Below are 19,130 nucleotides of genomic sequence, written 5' to 3' on the forward strand. Positions count from 1 at the left end.
ATCAACCTTCCTTGTGAACACTCAGGCCTTCCAGGATGATCAAGATGTCATATGTCTTGCTCAAACCAGTTCCAGTTGTTGGAAGTAACTTGTTTCCTGGAGGTATAATTTAGTCTATTCCCTTCTACTGTAATAGAGAGGAAGGACAATCTTGTGCCAAGGGCACATGACCAGCAATAAAAAGGACCGGGTTCTGAGATAGAGGTTACATCAAATCCTAAAATTATCAAGCCCATCAGTACCATTCTCAAGCATGCTGTGTGGGCTGGGATGCTTCCTCACAGACACATTATAGATGCTTTTGTCCAGTGCCACATAGCTTGGCCCCAGGCTGAGTAACCTGCCTTGGCCCCTCAGTGGTGCTATGAACTTCTAGTTCAGGTAGCAGTCCTTGTGGATCAGCACTGTGCTGCCAAACACTAAGTTTACCATGTACATGCGCACAAACTTTCTGTGTGACCTTACCCAAATGCTTAATCTGTCGTTCTTAGTTTTCTTATCTGCATGACAATGATACTAATTCTCAAAGACTGCACAAAAGCTTGTAAAGTTAAATTAGTTAAAGTTAAAGAGCATTTCGATCCCTGCAGATGAAAGGTATTCTATAAGGATGAAGTGTTGTTATTTATTATGAACTGTGTTTCTTTTGGCCTCCTAGAAAGTAAATTTTCTCTTTTTTACAATAAAATATTGCACAGAAATAAAAGATTGGAAGAAGAAAAATGTATCTAAATTTACTAAATGTAATTCCATTGTGTAATTACTTGAAGGCCTTTGGATTTTCCTAGGAAATTACTCTTCCACTTTGGTCATTTTTCAATTACTTGTTTATTAATATATAAATTAGTTTTGGCAAATACAGTGTTTTAGTCTTTGTGCAGAAAGACCAGCGCATGCAGTCTGTGCCCCTAAGTGTATGGAACCTATTTCATGTTCTTTACCTCCCTTTCCTCCAAATGTTACCTTTCTTCTACTTTCATTCTATTAATCTGTAATCCAGTTTCTTTTCATTTTGGCAGGCCTCCCAGGTTTATCTTTCCCCTTACCCCTGAAGAGTTCTGATACTGTAGTTGAAGAATTATTTGTACATACTGTCATTTCTAGCATGCGCTTTACCTTTTTTTTAGTAATGAGATTGGGCAGGCAGTACACCGTGCTAGATATCAGTGCAGTGCACCTCGGGTGTATTGAAAGTATTTGACTTTACCTACTGCATTTATAGAATGTATTTTATTAATTTTACCGCTGAGACGGGACAGGCATTTGGCTGGATATTGCCACATTTCTGGAGTATTGTGTGGGTTAACGCATCTAGAGCAGCTGAGAATTACTAACATGTAGCCCAGCACACACCTCAAGTGTGAGGGTGTGAGAGTACAACAGTAACACTGTGATGCAGTAGTTCTTTTTAAATCCTAATATAGATAAATACTTATCCTATGTGATTTACTAAAACAGATGTGCATTTAATTATAGTTTCAATTTGTAAGAAAAGAGTCTTAAACTGAGATTATAAACTGTTTTTAGTGAAACACTGTACCAGGGTTCAGCAACCTATAGCCCAACACGCCAGATCCAATTCACCAACTAATTTTTTTTCTTGTATGGCCTGATAAACTGGGATGTCAGCAATAATTCACCAGTGGTAGCTGAGTCACAAGAGATGGCACATCTTTTAGACCAAGCTATATTAATTCGGCTTGCCACTCCCAAAATGTTCTTGACCTGCGCTCTATGCTATACGCACGCTACTTACAGTCAAAATTGGGTTTCTTATTCAGACATCCACATCTGTTTTTCTACCTTATAACTTGAACTGAAATTAGGATAACATTTTTGGTGTTTAGTCTCTACCCAAAGATTTTGTTTAAAGTTTCAGAAAACTTCATTCAGTTTGTGTTTGCAAGGAGCATGTTTGCATGTCTTCATATTATTCTTGTCCCAGTGCTCAAATAAAAAAAAAAGCACAATCATTCACTTCCAATGGCTTACTAGATCTTGTCCAGATTCAGCTTGTTCTTTAGAGTTGGCTGAGCTCTAAGGAAAATGCCAAGTTCCAGGGAAATAGTCATTTTGAAGTTCTGAAAGCTGAAAGTTTCTCTTGTGTATAAAGGATGTTTTCCTGTTAGATTTCTTTGCTCTATTTACAGTTTAGATCATAAAGGCAAAGCTGTTATGTAGAATTTAATGTGGGAGTTTTCTTCCTGACAAGTGACCTCTGAAATCAGTCCTGGAGGTTAAGTAAATGTAGGTTCTAGTCTTGGTTTTAACTAGCCTGCTATGTAATGTTGGAGAAATTAACATAACTGCACTATCTTGTTTCCCTGGTCTGTAACACTACTGCTCACAAAGCCTGTAAGATTACTTGCCATTTGCACTGTACTTTGAAAAATACAGAAGTCAGTTTCTGATCTCAGAAAATAATCTTGCATAATAATTGGGCACATCTACACGTGCGCTTTAATGCACATTAACCTATTTTAATGTGCATTAAAGCATCACTAAAAACCATGCTCTTTAGTTAATATGCATTAAGATAGGCTAATACTTCACACTTTTACACATGCTCTGGGGATGGCGGCACTTCAATTAGAGAGGCTCCGAGAGCCACTCTAATTTAAGTGCTGCTACATTTTGTGTATCAGTGTCCCCTCACTTAAAAATGGTGACAGGGGTGCTTGAACCAAAAATCATTCCACAAGCTTTAGATAAAGTACCCCTGCCACCATTTTTAAGTGAGTGGACACTGATATACGAGATGCAGGAGGCTGCTGAGCATGGTAATTGCCATGATCCGGCATACTCAGTTAATTGAGTTTGCTCTGATGCATTCAAATTCCAGCCTCCACACTTGTATATAGATGCCCCATTTTCCTAGGACCTCACAATGGAAGTACTTGATTTAATGTGCATTAACTAACCACGTTAGTGCATGTGTAGATGCACCCAGTGTGTTACATAAGTAAGAGATTTCCCTTCAGTTTGGAGAAGGATCTTCTTCTGCCTGAGGAAGATCAAATCTCTCTTCCTATCATTTAGTGTTACTGCCTTCCACACTTGAGAGGCAATGGAAGAACAAGTTGTTGTTTTTTGCAGAGAAAAGAGAAGGGGGAAAAAGCAATGAGAGAGGATGTGTACACGGCAGCAATGGAGGTTCAGATGCTGTAGGAGGGCATGGGTTGGTGATTTGAAGTATGTAACCTTGCTGAATCCACAGGTTCAAATGAGACCTTCATCCTGATTGTAAATAGTGAGTTATCTGACATTTATTGCATTTTCAGACAATGTTCTGAAAACTAGAAGTTTTATGAATGGGTTTTAAAGAGCAAAACAAAGTCTATGCAATTAAAAATGTTCTCCCTGTGGCACTGAACAAAATTTTTCCCTGCCTCAGCTGAACTTTAGCTTCTTTTGCACCAGTGGGCTGTGATGCTCATCTCTGTCTCAGAGATCACAGAATTCTAGGGCTGTATTATGTGAATAATTTGCTCTCTGTTTTGGGATAGGAGGTGCTATACAAATGTAAAACATTATTACAGTTTGTTCTGCTGAATGTGGACATAATAAAGCTGGATGACTGTTTCAAAGGGGTGTCTCCTAGGAATCTGATTTAGCCTAATGATAGTATATGGTAATCGCTGCTGCTTAATTGGAACAGTATTATCATTAATTCCACTTATTGGGATGAATTTGGTTCCAAGTAGTTAAGTGGTGTTTAACCAGTTAAATGGGTGTGAAATGATGTGCCTCTGGTCTTTTAATACAAATCACCAAAGAAAGATTAAATTTGATATTGTTCTAGACTTTTGTTAGACCCTGCTCTAGGGCTCAGAGGATTTATATGCATGGATACATTTGCAAGACTGAGGCCTTAAACTGTTAGTGATACTACTCTCCCAATAGTCTTGTCAGGTTAGGAGCAGTAGACAAAGGGAGACTTTATGATCCTAACTATCACAGTTTGGCATCCCAGCTTGGAAGGAATGCTGTTATCAAAAGACAATTTCTTCTCATTTCTCCTGACTGAACCTGGTTTCAGTTGTCAGGCAGGACCTGGGAAGCCATTTCTGTGATCCAGAATCTCTCACAATAACTACTGAGAAAATTTTAGGTTGGATGTAAACCATTTATAGTGCTTTTCAAATGTTATGTATAAATAACTTTTACATTAGTTGAGGTTTTATTTTTTAGTTTTGCTATCATTATAATTATATTTGTTAAAACTATTAGTAAAGAAGATGTGAATAAATTCTAAAATGGATCCATTTAAAGATGAGTCCTCACTATTCTTGTTTTCCTGGTGCTTTATAAGGTACATTGCTTATGGTGACATTTTATTCCTTTGCTTTTCTCTTCTTAGAGAAATTGTATTTAATGTTCTTAGCCTATATTGTACATTGTTGTCTTGTTATGACTACTTCAAGGAAGAAAAACTGTTCAAAAACAATACTGTCAATTGTAGGCCATGCAAATTAAAATATTAATTGTTATCTCTTAACAGGTTTTACCTGATTAGTGGGGGTGTTCCTTTTATTATTTGTGGGATTACAGCGGCAACGAATATCAATAACTATGGAAATGAAGGCAATGCCCCATAGTAAGTATATGCTATTGCAATAAAAATAGTTTAACAAAATATTTTATATTTTATAAAGGATAGAGAGAGTGTAAGATGAAATTCCATGATTCCAAGGACCATGGTAACTTTTAGGAAATAATGGCTGTGAAAGTTCAATGTCTTCATTTTTGGATTCAATACTGCTCACTCACTACCCAGTTTGTACAATTCTGACTCCACTGGTATCAATGGAATTATATTTAATTTAAAATTGTATAAACATGAAAAGAATTAGACCTATTGTTTCTTCACTCAGGGTAATCATGTACTTTTGTTGAAAGTTACACACACACACACACACACACACACACACACACACACACAGAACTATATATATATTACATATGTATTGCTTCTTTACTTATTTATTTGGTTTATATCCTGCCCTGCCCAAAGTGTCAGTGTATTTCACAATAAGGCCAGGTACAGACATTACATTTTTACTGGTATAAGTGATCAGAAACCACTCCAAACCCATCACAGAACAGAAGTTCAGGGCACAAATCCAGTCTATACCAGTATCAGAACAGAAGTTCGGCACACATAGACTGGTTTTAAAATGGTAGAACCCAGTTTAAGATTTGCCCCCCACCCCGAAGGGTGAATGTGTGTTCTGTTCATTACCAATCTAAACTATGCCGCATAACTTAGATCGATTCTTCCTTGAATGTCTGTACCTAGCCTAAGAGAACACAGTAACTCATAAAACAGGAGAATGAACAAAAGAACAAAAAAAAGAAACTTAAAAAGGGAACCAGAATAGCCACATAAAACAGAGACCCCTAAACAATATCTTATCCTAGCTTTGTTGGCTAAACACCTGGTCAAATAGGAAGGTCTTATAATGCTTCTGAAGGATGGCCAGGCTTAGGCTCTGTTGGGCCTCAAAAGGAAAGGTGTTCTAGACATGAGGATCACCTGCCAAGAATGACTTCCTATGAGCTTTTGCCAAGTAGATTTGGCTTATTGTTGGTACTTGAAGAAGGTTGCTCTCAGCTGACCTCAGAGATCATAATGTGGGATAAGGAAACAGGCATTCCCTTAGGCAGATAGGGCTCAGATCACGTAGGGATTCATTGTTCAAAACCAGCACCTTGAATTGTGCCTGGAAAGCTATTGGAAGTCAATGCAGACTCTGGAGCAATAGAGTTATGTAATCCTAGTGACCCACCCGCATCAGAAGGTGTACCACCACATTCTGCACCAGCTGCAGCTCACTATATCAGCCCATCAGGAACAAGAAAATCAGATAATTGCTATATCTGCTTTCATTTTCCATATAATTTCCAGTTTAAAATAGTAAGATCAAATAATGACTGGTTCTGAAGTCTGTTTGGAGTGGAAAGAGAAGACTAAATATAACGTTTTTGCACATGTGCGATGGACAGCATAAGTGTTCACTATATGACTCTCATTGCTAATGGTGCAAACAACTGCAAACACAATCATGCAAAGCCTAGGTGCACTTTTACCAGCTCATAAAAGAGGCAGATGCACCATACCTCACTGAACAGACCACATGTCATTTGCAGAAATCTGATGCCCTTTCCTCAGGCTTAGTGCAACTATGAAAATTACAAATACCTAATAAATAGCTTTATAGAGAGATACTGATGATGCTTTTAGTCCCTCTTTACATTTCTTCCTTAGAAATAAAACATGTTGGGTTTTCAAGATGCATACTAGTGTCCAGTCTAACCAGATAGGCTGTATGGCTATCACAGATTTGTGTTTCAGGTGCCTTATGTGCATTATTAACTGTTGCTGCCTGGGAAACAGAGTGCAAAAGGATCCCAGTAGGCTTCCCCATAAAAACAGAACAGGAAGTGATTCAGATTGCCAAATGGAATTGATTGCTCTGAGGTGTGTGTCACTGATCAGTGTCCTAATGCAGTTATCAATATATTACATCAATACAGTGCAACTGCTGCTCTGCAGGGCGTCAGGTTCAGTTAATGCTGCAGTGCTTTAAGTATGCTGCCTCATACCTCTGAAGGCAACTGTGATATGAGCTGGAAAAGAGGCATCTGAAAATGAAGTGGAAGATATAATAACATTTGGCCTTTTATAATAGCTTTCACAGAGAACTGAATTTTGACAGTAAATTAGTCAAGACCCTTAGCAACTTCATCTTCTCAGCCTGGGACCCACTCAGACCATCCCTGTCATATACTCAAAATATATTTATTCAAACATGTCCAATTAGACAATCACTTACAATCAACAGTGTATTAAAAGACTTGATTATTTATATTCATAAATCTGTAAGACATTTTTCATTTTGGCACAATTAAAGAGGTTGTACTTCTTTAATCACTTTAATCACAGCTAATCAATACTGGTATCACAATCTGTACAGAAAACAGGACACAGGTGAGAGAGGGTTAGAGAGAAAAGAAAGCTGCAAATTGAACATCACAGTGGGTTATGTGCCTTCTCCATTTTTAATAATGTTAATACATAAAAATGTAGATCTAGTAACTTTAACATGTTTTTTATGGAACTGAAGAACTGATTTTCAAGTAATCCATGATGAGATTCCACTTGAAATAACTGCATCCTGAGAGCATGTTCCACTGGGGAACCTTCCAGTTTTCATTTTGCATCTAAGACGTATCATTTGTATTTTATTTCAAGCATACCCACTAATCTGGGCTTCACACTCATCAAATAAAAACTAGTATTACTTTATTTACCTAGATGATGTCTTTCAACATACCTGTCACAAGGACAATATATATATTCCTGGAGGTGCTTCTGAGATAATTAATAAATTGTGAGTTTGTTAAAGATCAGAGCTCAAATTAAATGTGGTTGCATTGCAACTCACACTAAACAGAACCCAACTGATCTAAATCTTGTTAAGGCAGAGGGCTTCACCTTGGAGGATGACATTTCCATGTTACTAAATGGTAGGAGAATCCAAGCCAAAGAGGAGTCTTTTTTTCAAAAAAAGGGAGAGAACCTTTTTTTAGAAGGAACATATCTGATATTAGGAATGTTTTTCCCTTTCCCTGTAAAAAAACTATGAGCTTTTAAATTAACATATATTTGTTGTTAGTTTTACATGAAAACATATTGAAAATCAAGTATTGTCCCTCTTCGTAGTCCCCATGGGCCAAATACTGGGCATACATAACATTTTCTCCTTTATGAAATTGGTATGATGTAGCTTGAGATGCCTCTCATCCTAAATAACACAGGGAGAGATTGAGTTCTGGACAATGACATGGGGAAGGCAGCAGATTCCTCCAAATTCCAGGAGAAGGATGGACTCCTCCCATGCTTAAATCTCAGTGGGCTTAGAAAGAGCCTATGATTGGGACAATGCAGGCTGCAGAGAACTGTAACATTTCAGAAACTGAAATCAGTCAAGGATTCATGGAGGATATGTACTAGAAGGGGTCAAAGGTTTCCCCCTATGGGAATCATGTGGATGTCCAGACAGGACTCCAGCCTTCTATGGCATCCAGGAAATGGTGATGTTTTGTTTAAAATTAAATAGAAAAGGAGCATTGACCCCATTACCTTTCTCTTCCTATGACCTGAATGACTATAGCCTTAGCTTTAAAGTAATTCCTGCAGTCTTGTGTACCCAGCAAGAAGAGAAAAGAGGGTCAAGGGATCTGTACCAGGCTGCTCTGTAAGAAAGATCATCCTTTCTCTGAAGAGCTCTGCAGATCCACACAGTCTCCCTTCACTATTGCTCCCTAGGCCATTCACCCCCAGGAGAGTTCTTGTCAGCTTGCAGCCAATTTATGTGGCCAGCTGAGGCTTACACAGTCTATGCTGCCAAGCAAACAATCTACGGGATTTTGCCCCAGAGTAAATAAACAATTTTCTAAAAGCAGATATGGCTTTGTTATCTTCAGTGTAGGCCATTGTAGAGGCACAATGTGGATATCAACCCATGTTGCAGCAATTTTGCACTGTTCAAAAAACATATAGCAGCCATGAAGGTTTCCTAAGTTGTCTAAGCCTTCTCAAATTCACAACAAAAACAACTCCAGAAACTAGGACTCCAGCAGCTCCAGAAACTGGAGGAAGCTAAAAGCTGCACTTAGATGCCTTTGCACCTTTGGGGTTCAGTGAGTGGTACAAAGTGTCCAAACTCATGATAAAGGCCTGTATAATGCTGGGAATCTTTATCTGTTACTCCAGGGGTGTTTCTACATGAGATGCTGACTGCACAGTAGCCTGATACTACTGCACAGTAGCATTGAGTGGCAAAAACTGTGATGCACTGCTGCTGTGCAGTAGTATTGGGCTACTGTGCAGTAGTGTCACAAGAAAGGCATTCGTCGGCGCTACTGCACAGTATCTCAGGCTACTGTGCTTTTATTCAGTACTTGCATAAACAATTAGTAAATAAATACACAGTAACCATTGTGCAGTAGTGTCTCATGTAGACATGGCCCCTGTTTATTTTGTGGTTGCTTTCTTATCTAAATTGAACATCCATCCTATGTCCTACTCCAACAAATGGAAATACTGTGTGAGGAGACATTTTAATCATATAAACTAGCAGTACCTGTAAAGTAATACTCTATGATGTTTAGTCAGCCTGGGACATCTAAAGACTCTAAAGGTTTTGGAGCCCAGTTGCCTTTTCAGTAGGATATAAATACAAGGTCACTTGGGCTCCTTACTATATTGAGTTTAAATGTATTAGTTTATTTGTAAAAATATTGGTAAATGCATATCCAAAAATGTCTCATTGGAGATTTTTGTTTGATGGTACTGGAAGTATTGTTTCAGAATAGTAAATCTTAAGCTCGTGATTTCTCTGTATCTGGACTGTGCTAGGGGTCAGTGAGAGCTAGTAGTCTGGATGGCGAGGTTTAGCACATCCTCCATGCTAAACCCAGAAATGGATACCATGTAGCTGCACTAGACAGAGATATTACCCTTTTGCATACAAGAACACTCTAAGGTAGTTACATACCTTACATTTCCAAGTTCAGCACACATAGTATGTCTTGTTTTACTGCAATGTTCCTTAGCATGATCTAAAGGCATCATAGTCATATTCTTTTCCTCCCTTGGCTAGCATTTCATCATTTCCTTGACAGTAAGGAGACATCTGCCTACACCAAGGTGATATCATATTGCCAATCCAAAACCAACGCATTGTCCACTATGTCAAATTTGGGTCTTAAAATATATTTGACTTTGACTTCTTGTTGTTCACAGTTGTTGGATGGCATGGGAACCAAGCCTCGGTGCATTTTATGGGCCAGTAGCATTCATTGTGTTAGTCACCTGTGTGTACTTTCTCTGCACTTATGTGCAGCTGAAGCGCCATCCAGAACGCAAGTATGAATTAAAGGAAAGGACAGAAGACCAGCAAAGACTGGCAAGTACTGAAGTGGGCCATAGTCATATTACGGACACTGGTTCAGTTGCCCAGGCATCATGCTCCATGATTTCTTCTTCCTTATTGGAAAATGAGCACTCATTTAAGGCTCAGCTTCGAGCTGCAGCATTCACTTTGTTCCTGTTTACTGCCACTTGGACCTTTGGAGCACTTGCTGTGTCTCAAAAACATTTCTTGGATATGATATTTAGCTGCCTCTATGGAGCCTTCTGTGTGACCTTGGGGCTTTTCATTCTCATCCATCACTGTGCAAAGAGAGATGATGTATGGCATTGCTGGTGGTCCTGTTGCCCATCTAGAAGAAACACATACTCTGTACAAGTTAATGTCCGCCCAAAGGTTAATGTCAATGGGGACACCCAGGTTCATACATCTTGTCTTCAGGAGTCACCATGTCCTAACAAATCAGCTGTTTTTAATCATCCAGCTGCTAGTCACTGCAAACTTACTAATCTACAAGCTGTTCAAAACCATGTTAACTGCCTTTCACCAGTTACACCCTGTTGTGCAAAAATGCACTGTGATCAACTTCTTGATGATGAAGCTCATATTCATGTACACAATGAAGGAACTTTCAGACCTAACGTGCATATTCATAGATGTCTGAAAAGCAGAACTAAGCCACGTTACTTCAGTCGACATAGGTCTGCGGGAGAGAGAGAATATGCCTATCACATTCCTTCAAGTATCGATGGCAGCATCCACAGTTCACATACAGACAGTCCACACAGTACGCATGATAGTCAGTCAGGGCACAGACGGGCCTGCTGTGCAAAAAGTGATCCATACCCTACCATCAACCAACCTGAAAGTAGCGATGCAAGTACTGTTATATACAGTTGTGCTAAAATGCCAGAAAGTGACACTGTGCACCATACAGCTCATTTTGAGATGCATCCACGGACACAATCATTGCCATTTAATACAACTAATCACAATGGAATTCTCAAGGGAAATGTGCATGAAGCCATGATATACAGTTCAGATAGTACAGGAAATATCAAAACGGGCCCTTGGAAAAATGAAACTACTGTGTAGTTCATGGGCCACTCATTTGTCTTTTTTCACTCTAGTCATCGTAAGCTTTGTTTTTATTCTAAATTGAATAAGGCGATGTATTTGTGTAGCACATCGGCAAATTGTGTGTGTTTTTCCACCATGGTTTCTGTTTTCTTATTGAGAAGAGACTAAAAAATTGCTGTAGTGGCAGTGTTTTAAAAGTGAAGTTATTTTTAAAAGAATGTTGATAAATTGTTCTGGGAGAATATTAGAAAATGGAGCTAAGAGAAACTGACTATGAGAGGCAATATCCTTTTGTTACAAAGAACTATATTTCTTTAGAAAGGCATCATTTTTATTCATTCTTTTGGCTTTTAATTCCAATAACTTCAAACACTTTTTATAAACATATCAGCATCTTAAACTTTTACTTATTTATTTTTGTAGCAAAGTATAATTACTGTGCCATGGATTTTAATCAGAAGTGACAACAATAGAAATGAAGAGCAGGATTTTGTAAAATTACTAATGCAGCTTTTTAGATCTACAAAAGTGATACTGCCTCTAAAGTTCTTCTGTAGCATATGGCCTGTAAAATCATGTAATGTACAGTCTCTGTTATGTCCCTTTTCTTGTTGGAGGGAAGTGCTAGATAATGTCTCTGTTACATCTATGGTGCTGTATTGGTTGTATTTTGCATGACATGTCAGGATATACCATTTGCTGTTTTCTAGTGTTACATGTGTAAAAAAAAAAGTATTGTAAAAGGCTGTGAAAAACCCTGTTGGTATTAATCTAGAGCATTATGAATTTACAAAAAATCACTACTGCACTAGTTTAAGTGGCACAATCCTTTGTATAAGGTTATATGATAGCTTTGATAAGGGTCCACTCTAATGTCTTTACAGAGCATGCACTACTCATTGTATGTGACACTGTGCAGTGTAATAGCAATTGTCTCAACAAGTTTTACACTTCTTTGTAAAGTATGCCTTTTGAGCAAATCCATAAGCTGTTTCACAGTAACCTTTCAAACATCTGTTTAGGTAGAGAGGTTTTATCATTAACTCTTTGAGGACTACAGTCATTTTCTTAAAAATAGATTATTCTAGTTCAGAGAGCCTGTATATACTGTACTCTGTATTTAGTCTTATGAGCAATGCAGTCCAGAGTTGCCAAGAAAGTGAAAGTACAATCATTTTCAAGAAATACAGCTTCCCAGACTCTGGTTTAATTTTACATCTTATTATGAAAAAACCTTTTTCCCCCTAGCAAATTTCAGATTGTTGTTATCCTTTAATGCAAATTTAACCTTCAGAAGTAGTTCCTTATGTTCATTAATTCTGCTGAACTGTAGGGCATTCTAGGGTCAGTAACATTCTCTGTTAACAAGGCAAAAGGGTTTTTTTTAATATTTCCATGAACATCTGGACACAAAGAATCAACTCACAGGACAATCTGAATGATAATTATCCTAATGTGAAATGAAACTGCTTTTAAACAAGGAAGGGTACAAATCAGAATGGCTCACAAAATGTGAATAGAAGCATAAAGCTAGAAGAAAAATGTCTGCAGTGAAAGGAAAGTAGCAGTTCCGTGAATAAAAAGAAGCACAATTCTGTAAGGCCATATGAGCTTGTTTACTTACTGATGCATCTAACACAGGCTTAGGTAGATGATACATTGCTGTGGAGAATAGAAGAACAATGACAGCCCCTCAATGGAGCATCAATTTACAGTTTTCTGTGTATATTTTGCAGAAATCCTTACATGCTTCATTCTTATCATGTGTCTATTAGCAGCAGTTTTAAGTCCCTATTCTTTTTTTATGTGTAGGAATATATTTCCTAATAGTGTACATAAAGATGACAATTATAATTGTTAGAATGTTATAAAAATATATAAGTCAAATGAATGTGTTCTGCAGTGTTGCAGGTGGGAATTAGTACTCAAAGGGTTAATGCTCAGTATCTGAGTGGAAGAAATCTTGTTTTTCTGTATTTTTGTAAATTTAAAATATATATTGTAAACTACAGCAGTGTAATGTATCCATTTCACATTACATGTGTCTTTAAAAGGTGAACAAGAAGAATGCACTAGGTGGTTGTGGAGTTTTAAACCAATATACAATCTTTTCATGACTGCTTCTTTAGCTGATGCAAAAAAAAGCCTAAGCTTTATTATGTATATGCTGTATATGCTTGAAGTATCTCAAAACTAAAATACAGTATTTTTCATTGTTTGAATAATGCAATACTTTCTGTTTAATAATTATTTTCATTTTAGTATTATTTTATCCTCATTCCACATAGACAGTGAGCCGTAAATAAGCATAGACATAATGTGAAATGCCACTTCTCTGTAACTCAGCACTATATGTATTCTGTAATGGTGGAACTTAGAGGGTCTATAGACCATTATGCAAAAATATCCCACACACATGACCAAATGAAATACTCACTTTGCAAAACCACACTTGAAGGAGGTTCTTTATTCAGCTTGTGTTTCTATCACCTATGTTTTTCCTGAGAGGCTTGTGTATGGTCTTCATAATAGCTTATAAAAAGGTAAATAGCTGCTTCTTTCCACAGAATATCTTACATGATAAAACTTTCTGGAAATTTAACCTTCAGTATTAAAACACGTTTCTTATTGTGTTGAAATATTAATTTAGTAAATATTTCTGGGCTAATTTGGAAAAGATGTGTTATGCAATAATCTGTTTGCATATTATTTTTTCAGAAAATATACAATATAACTACAGGGTAGGAGAACATGATATTAAATAAATTGAAAAATGTTTTGTAACATCAGATTTGGCCAAAATTCTTTTTGTGCTTTGAGTTCTTTAGGATTTGACTTTTTTAAGATAAATGAGATCATTTCAATGCCTTTTGTCATTTATAGTCAGTAATTATTTTATTGGATTTCTTTTGTTATAAAAATAAACTCGATGGAATAACTAGAGGATAGCAAATATATTGTACTAGTCAAAATTCCCCCATGTACATTCACGTGTAACCCAATGGCATGCTAATATTAGGTTTAGTCTTGCATGTATAACACAGAAATGGCTGAACAGATATTTACAGTTCACTTCTGGCCTGAGACCAAGCGTGAGAAATTTCAACCCAAAAGGTAATTTTCTGAGAATGTCGAGGCAACTGAAAACAGGGGATTAGAATGACGGTGCACTCTTATCCCCAACTCTCAGGAACCACACACTGGACTAGAAGAACCATAAATCTGATCCATTATAGTGATTCCTGTTTCCTATGTAACAGCAAAAATGCTGTAATCCAAGTAACACATTCTTTTTTGAAAGGAGGGAAGGGGATAGGAAATTATCCACATGGTAATGGTTTGGAGGGTTGACAACTGATGCACAATTGAGTGAATTAGCAGGGATCCATCATATAACACTCCAGTATTTTACCATTCTTCTCTCCAGGTGTACACACAATTTTCAGTTTTACTGTGTTGTGTGCTCCAATACTGAGACCTGTGGAAGACTTAATATGTATAGATTTACACAAGAAATTCCTCCTCAGCCTCACATAAATTAAACTGATCTGGAAATAAGTTATGAATGTTTACAAATAATGCATTGTACTTATTTGCTGTTCCCATTGTATTTATATATATAATTTGGGTGACCTCGACTGTACCTACTTTAGATCAGGCACTTAAATTTCAATGGGGTGGTCTCTGTACCAGGAATATGCCCTTTGTTGTCCCTGTTATAACCACATTTGCTGAATTGGGCTTCAAGTTTAACAGTTAAAATCTCCAAAGATTTCTCCTTTACTGCACAGGTTCCATAACGTCAGAGTCCTTACGTGCGATTAGACTGAGCACATGCCATCCCCACAGAACAACTGAACATGCTTCTTTCCAGGGCAATAATTCCAACTTCCTTGGGATGGGATTTGGATTGAGCAGCAGAACTTTGAGCAGAGATCTTTCCTGTGCTCTCATGATCCCTCCCAGTGATACCCATGTACCATGGAGAAGGGAATGCCTAGTTTTAATGGGGAAGGAACAAAAGCTAGTCAAGAGGGACTAAAAAAGATAGATTGTGAAGTGCCCAGTTTGAATGCCTAAGCTTCTACTTTTTCAACTTATTTATTATGATATAGAACTTTAAATATTAAAAGCACAGGATTCAGAATACAGAGCTGGGCACCCAAAAAAATAAGAAACAAAAGGTTAGTGACCAGCTGTGTAAAATGAAGTCACTTGTGTAGCATCCTACAGAAACCCTATTTCAGAATCAGAGATTATTTTCCAGGGTTGCATTCAACTGCTTGAACCATGACACTGTCCTTTTTCTTTGTGCAATCCCCTGCTTCTTGCACTGAACATCTTCCAGTGGTCCAAGGTCTATCTTGTGTAAAAACAGAATGTGAATATGTAAGACTGTGATATGATTCATATGTGCCTTGGGTCTGAGTTAAAGTTGAACAAGTGACCTTAATACTGGTATTTTCTAACTTCTGAGTGTTTGATTTTTGCAACTTTAATCATATTCTTCTTACCGTAGCTTTCTGTGCATAACTGTACTTAAGGTTAAGTCAGCACTTTCATAGTAAGCTTTATTTTTCATGGCTCACCACTTTCAAAAATCATTTTCTTTTCTTCGGGTTTGAAACTGCTCATACCCATTGCCAGTGTATCTTCCCTTTTTTAAACAAACAGAAAAAGAAATTTTGTTCAACCATTTTAGAAAATTAGATATTCAGATAAATACAGCTGGCTTTAATTTTTGGTTACCCCATCCTTCTGCTGAGTGCAGGAACAGAGCGGATAGGCATTGATAGACTCAAGTCCTCCTTTGCGCTTCTCGTATTGAGGAGCTGTTTGGGGGCTAGCATGATAAATTGCTTTGCAAAACAGAATAATAACAGCCCCTCAATGAAGCATCAATTTATGATTTTCTGTGGATATTTTGCAGAAATCCTTATGTTCTTCACTCCCATCATGTGACGATTCGCAGCAATTTTTAGTCCCACTCAACATTTTCCTATCCATTGTTACCTCTGTGCACAGCAGTATAACTAAGAGGGGACAACTGGGGTAGCAGCCCCAGGTTGGGTGGGTACAAAACAGCCACTGATGCTGCCAGCCATCTGTCCGACTGCCAGCAGCCAGAAGCCACCACTGACTTGTGTGTACTGCTGCTGCTCAGAGTGCAGAGCTGGTCTGTTATGCCTCTGTCTGACTACAATGTGATCTAGTCATCCCTGTGTCTAGTCATCAGCCCACCTGGAAGACCATGGGACCAAAAGGAGGCTCTGAAGTAAGTCTGCTTTTAAAACTCTCTAGTGGTATGGGAGCTTTTATTGGGATTATTCCCAGAACTGTTTCTGCGTCTCCACAGCCTGGTTAAATGTTCTTTGTGCGATCATCTCTTTCCTTGATGACAGTGGAGAATTAACTTCCAGGTGTGTTTTTATGAAATATTTAGTGAAGTAAAAGTAAATTTAAAAAAAAGAAATCATCTAGAAAAAATGGCAGTAAAGGGATTAAAAGCCAAGCAACTCTATTATTGCATTCAGCCTTACTGAGAGTGCAGAAACAAACCATCCCACTACGCAGGATGACTAGCAAGTATGGCAGAAGACCAGGTTGGCTCAGCAGGGAACTCTTCAATGAACTAAATCACAAAAAGGAACCTTATAAGAAGTGGAAACTTGGACAAACAACTAGGGAGGGGTACAAAAGAATTGCTCAGGCATGCAGGGATGAAGTCAGGAAGGCCAATGCACAACTGGAGTTGCAGCTAGCAAGGGATAGCAAGAGGAGGATCAGAGAAAGTGTGGGTCCCTTGCTGAATGGGGGAGGCAACCTTGTGACAGAGGATCCAGAAAAGGCTAAATTACTGAGTACCTTTTTCACCTCAGAGTCTTCACAGGCAAGGACAGCTCCCCAAGTACTGCACCAGGCAGCACAGTTTGGGAAGGAAGTGAGCAGGCCTCAGTGGCAAAAGAAAAGGTTAAGGACTATTTAGAAAAGCTGGACATATACAAGTCCATGGGGCTGGATGGGATGCACCTAAGGGTGCTGAGAGAGTTGGCTGATGAGATTGCAGAGCCACTGGGCACTAGGGGTGTGCGAAGTGGGCCCTATTTGATTTGGATATGGAATGGGCCCGAGGCATGGACAGTGATTCGAGCACTGGGGGACATGACTTATGAAGAAAGACTGAGGGAACTGGGCTTATTTAGTCTAGAGAAGAGGAAACTGAGAGGGAATTTAATAGGAGCCTTAATAGGAAGGGGGGTTCAAAAGGGGATGGAGCTAGACTTCTCAGTTCTGTGGGGGCAAATGACAGAACAAGGAGCAATTGTCTCAAGTTGCAACAAGGGAAGTTTAGGTTAGATATTAGGAAGAATTTTTTCACTAGGAGGGAGGTAAAACACTGGAACAAGTTACCTAGAGAGGTGGTGGAATCTCCATCCTTGGAGGTTTTTAAGACACGGCTAGACAAAACTTTGGCTGAGATGATCTAGTTGGGGATGGTCCTGCTTTTGAGGAGGGGGTGGGACTAGATGACCTCCTGAGGTCCCTTCCAGTCCTAATTTTCTATGATTGTATCATAAAGGTGACATTCTAATTGCCTGTGAAAGTCAGGATGTTCTGAGTTAAAGGGTCTAAGAAACCTTAATTTTGCCACCCTGCATTATAAAAGTTCATTTTTACATGACCACAAATCATTGGGCAATGTGATGTGACTGAGTAAATTATAATACATGGAAATATTTATGCTTATCTCTATAAGGCTTTTCCTGTAAGACTGTAAAAATAAGTTGTCTTAAAATAACAGCTCTTTAATTGCCTTTGATAGGCACATATGCAATATTTGGGAGTACAACATCTATCCTATAGGTTGTATTATGAAAGATTTTGATGTTATATGGAAATGCAAAGGAGGGAACTGCATTTTATTTTCTGATTTTATACATATATGCCCAATAAAATCTTAACATGAACATTGCATTAATATATTATCCTTTAATACATAATTAATATAACTAGTTTAGCAACAGCCAGTTTATAACAAAATGCTACATTGAGATTTTTTAAAAATAACGTAAATGAAATGTTAAAAAAGCCCTGGCAGATTTTCAGACCTGCCTCTGCAAGAGAATAATTCAAGATCATGTAACTAACAACTAAATTCTACTTCATTAGTCACTTCACCTTCTCAATGCAGTATTAAAGATCAGCTTACTAAACAAAACCGTGAGGATCAGTCAGTGCAGTACGTGACAATCAAAATCAGAATGGCTTGAACAGTCACTGGTATATATGGCTTATGTGGTTCATTGTAGATTGATGTAGAGAAACTGCTGAGAGAGACAAAATACAGAGGATATGATTTCAAAGGGCCCAGAGCAGTAGGATAGAAATTCTTTTGTACAACTCCTTTTACTTAGAAGTAGTTAAAGAAATGTCTTATGTAGGATATAAGCAGAAGGGTTGAATTTAAATTAGTGCAACTATAAAAGAGATTGAAGTAGTCACACTTGAGAATTCAGTGTTGCCTACATCTGCTTGTAACTACTGGTAGAAACAAGAAGGTATTAACTTTTTGTTTTGCAGCCTTACTCCCTTAGAATAGAATGGGTATGAATAAACTATGAATAAACTAACAGATTAAGACAATCTGCAAGGCCTTACAATGTACCCATTCCTATCCAGGCACTTGAGCCCTGTTTCACTATGGTACTAAGAACTAGTGCCATAATTGGGTGCCATAATTCTGGGGTGGAAAACTGGTATTCCCAATGGATAGAGTGGCTCTATCTCAGTTTTAAATGCAAAACAAATCTGACCTTTAACTACAGAATATGAACATAAGAATTGCCATTTATTGGGTCAGGCTATAGGTCCATCTTGCCCAGTATCTTTTATCACACTGTGGCAGAGTGGATGCTGAAAGGGACAGTGAACTGGGTATTACCAAGGTTTTTTTCCCACTGTTTGTGTCTCACTTGAAGCTTTCAGCTTTTAAAGTCTCGGAGTTCTGATTCAGAGGCTGCATCACTAACTCCCATATTCAATAGCTACCGATGCCCCTTTCCTCCAACAGTTTGTCCAATCCCTGCTGTAGATGCCTGACTAGGAGAAAAT

At 38.0% G+C, this 19,130-nt stretch overlaps 1 protein-coding gene across 1 annotated transcript in view; it reads left to right on the plus strand.

The window, feature by feature from the left end:
* Positions 1 to 11,580, plus strand: part of LOC102385859 (adhesion G protein-coupled receptor A3-like) — a 529,567-nt gene extending 517,987 nt beyond the window's left edge. The window contains exons 19-20 of the mRNA XM_014523782.2: positions 4,502 to 4,597; positions 9,812 to 11,580. Of these exons, the coding sequence (XP_014379268.2) occupies positions 4,502 to 4,597; positions 9,812 to 11,033 (1,318 nt within the window). The 3' untranslated portion in view covers positions 11,034 to 11,580. The remainder of the gene's footprint in view (positions 1 to 4,501; positions 4,598 to 9,811) is intronic.
* Positions 11,581 to 19,130: the final 7,550 nt, after the last annotated feature.

This window comes from Alligator sinensis, unplaced genomic scaffold (assembly GCF_000455745.1).
Source record: "Alligator sinensis unplaced genomic scaffold, ASM45574v1 scaffold151_1, whole genome shotgun sequence".
In the NCBI taxonomy this organism is placed as follows: Eukaryota; Metazoa; Chordata; order Crocodylia; family Alligatoridae; genus Alligator; species Alligator sinensis.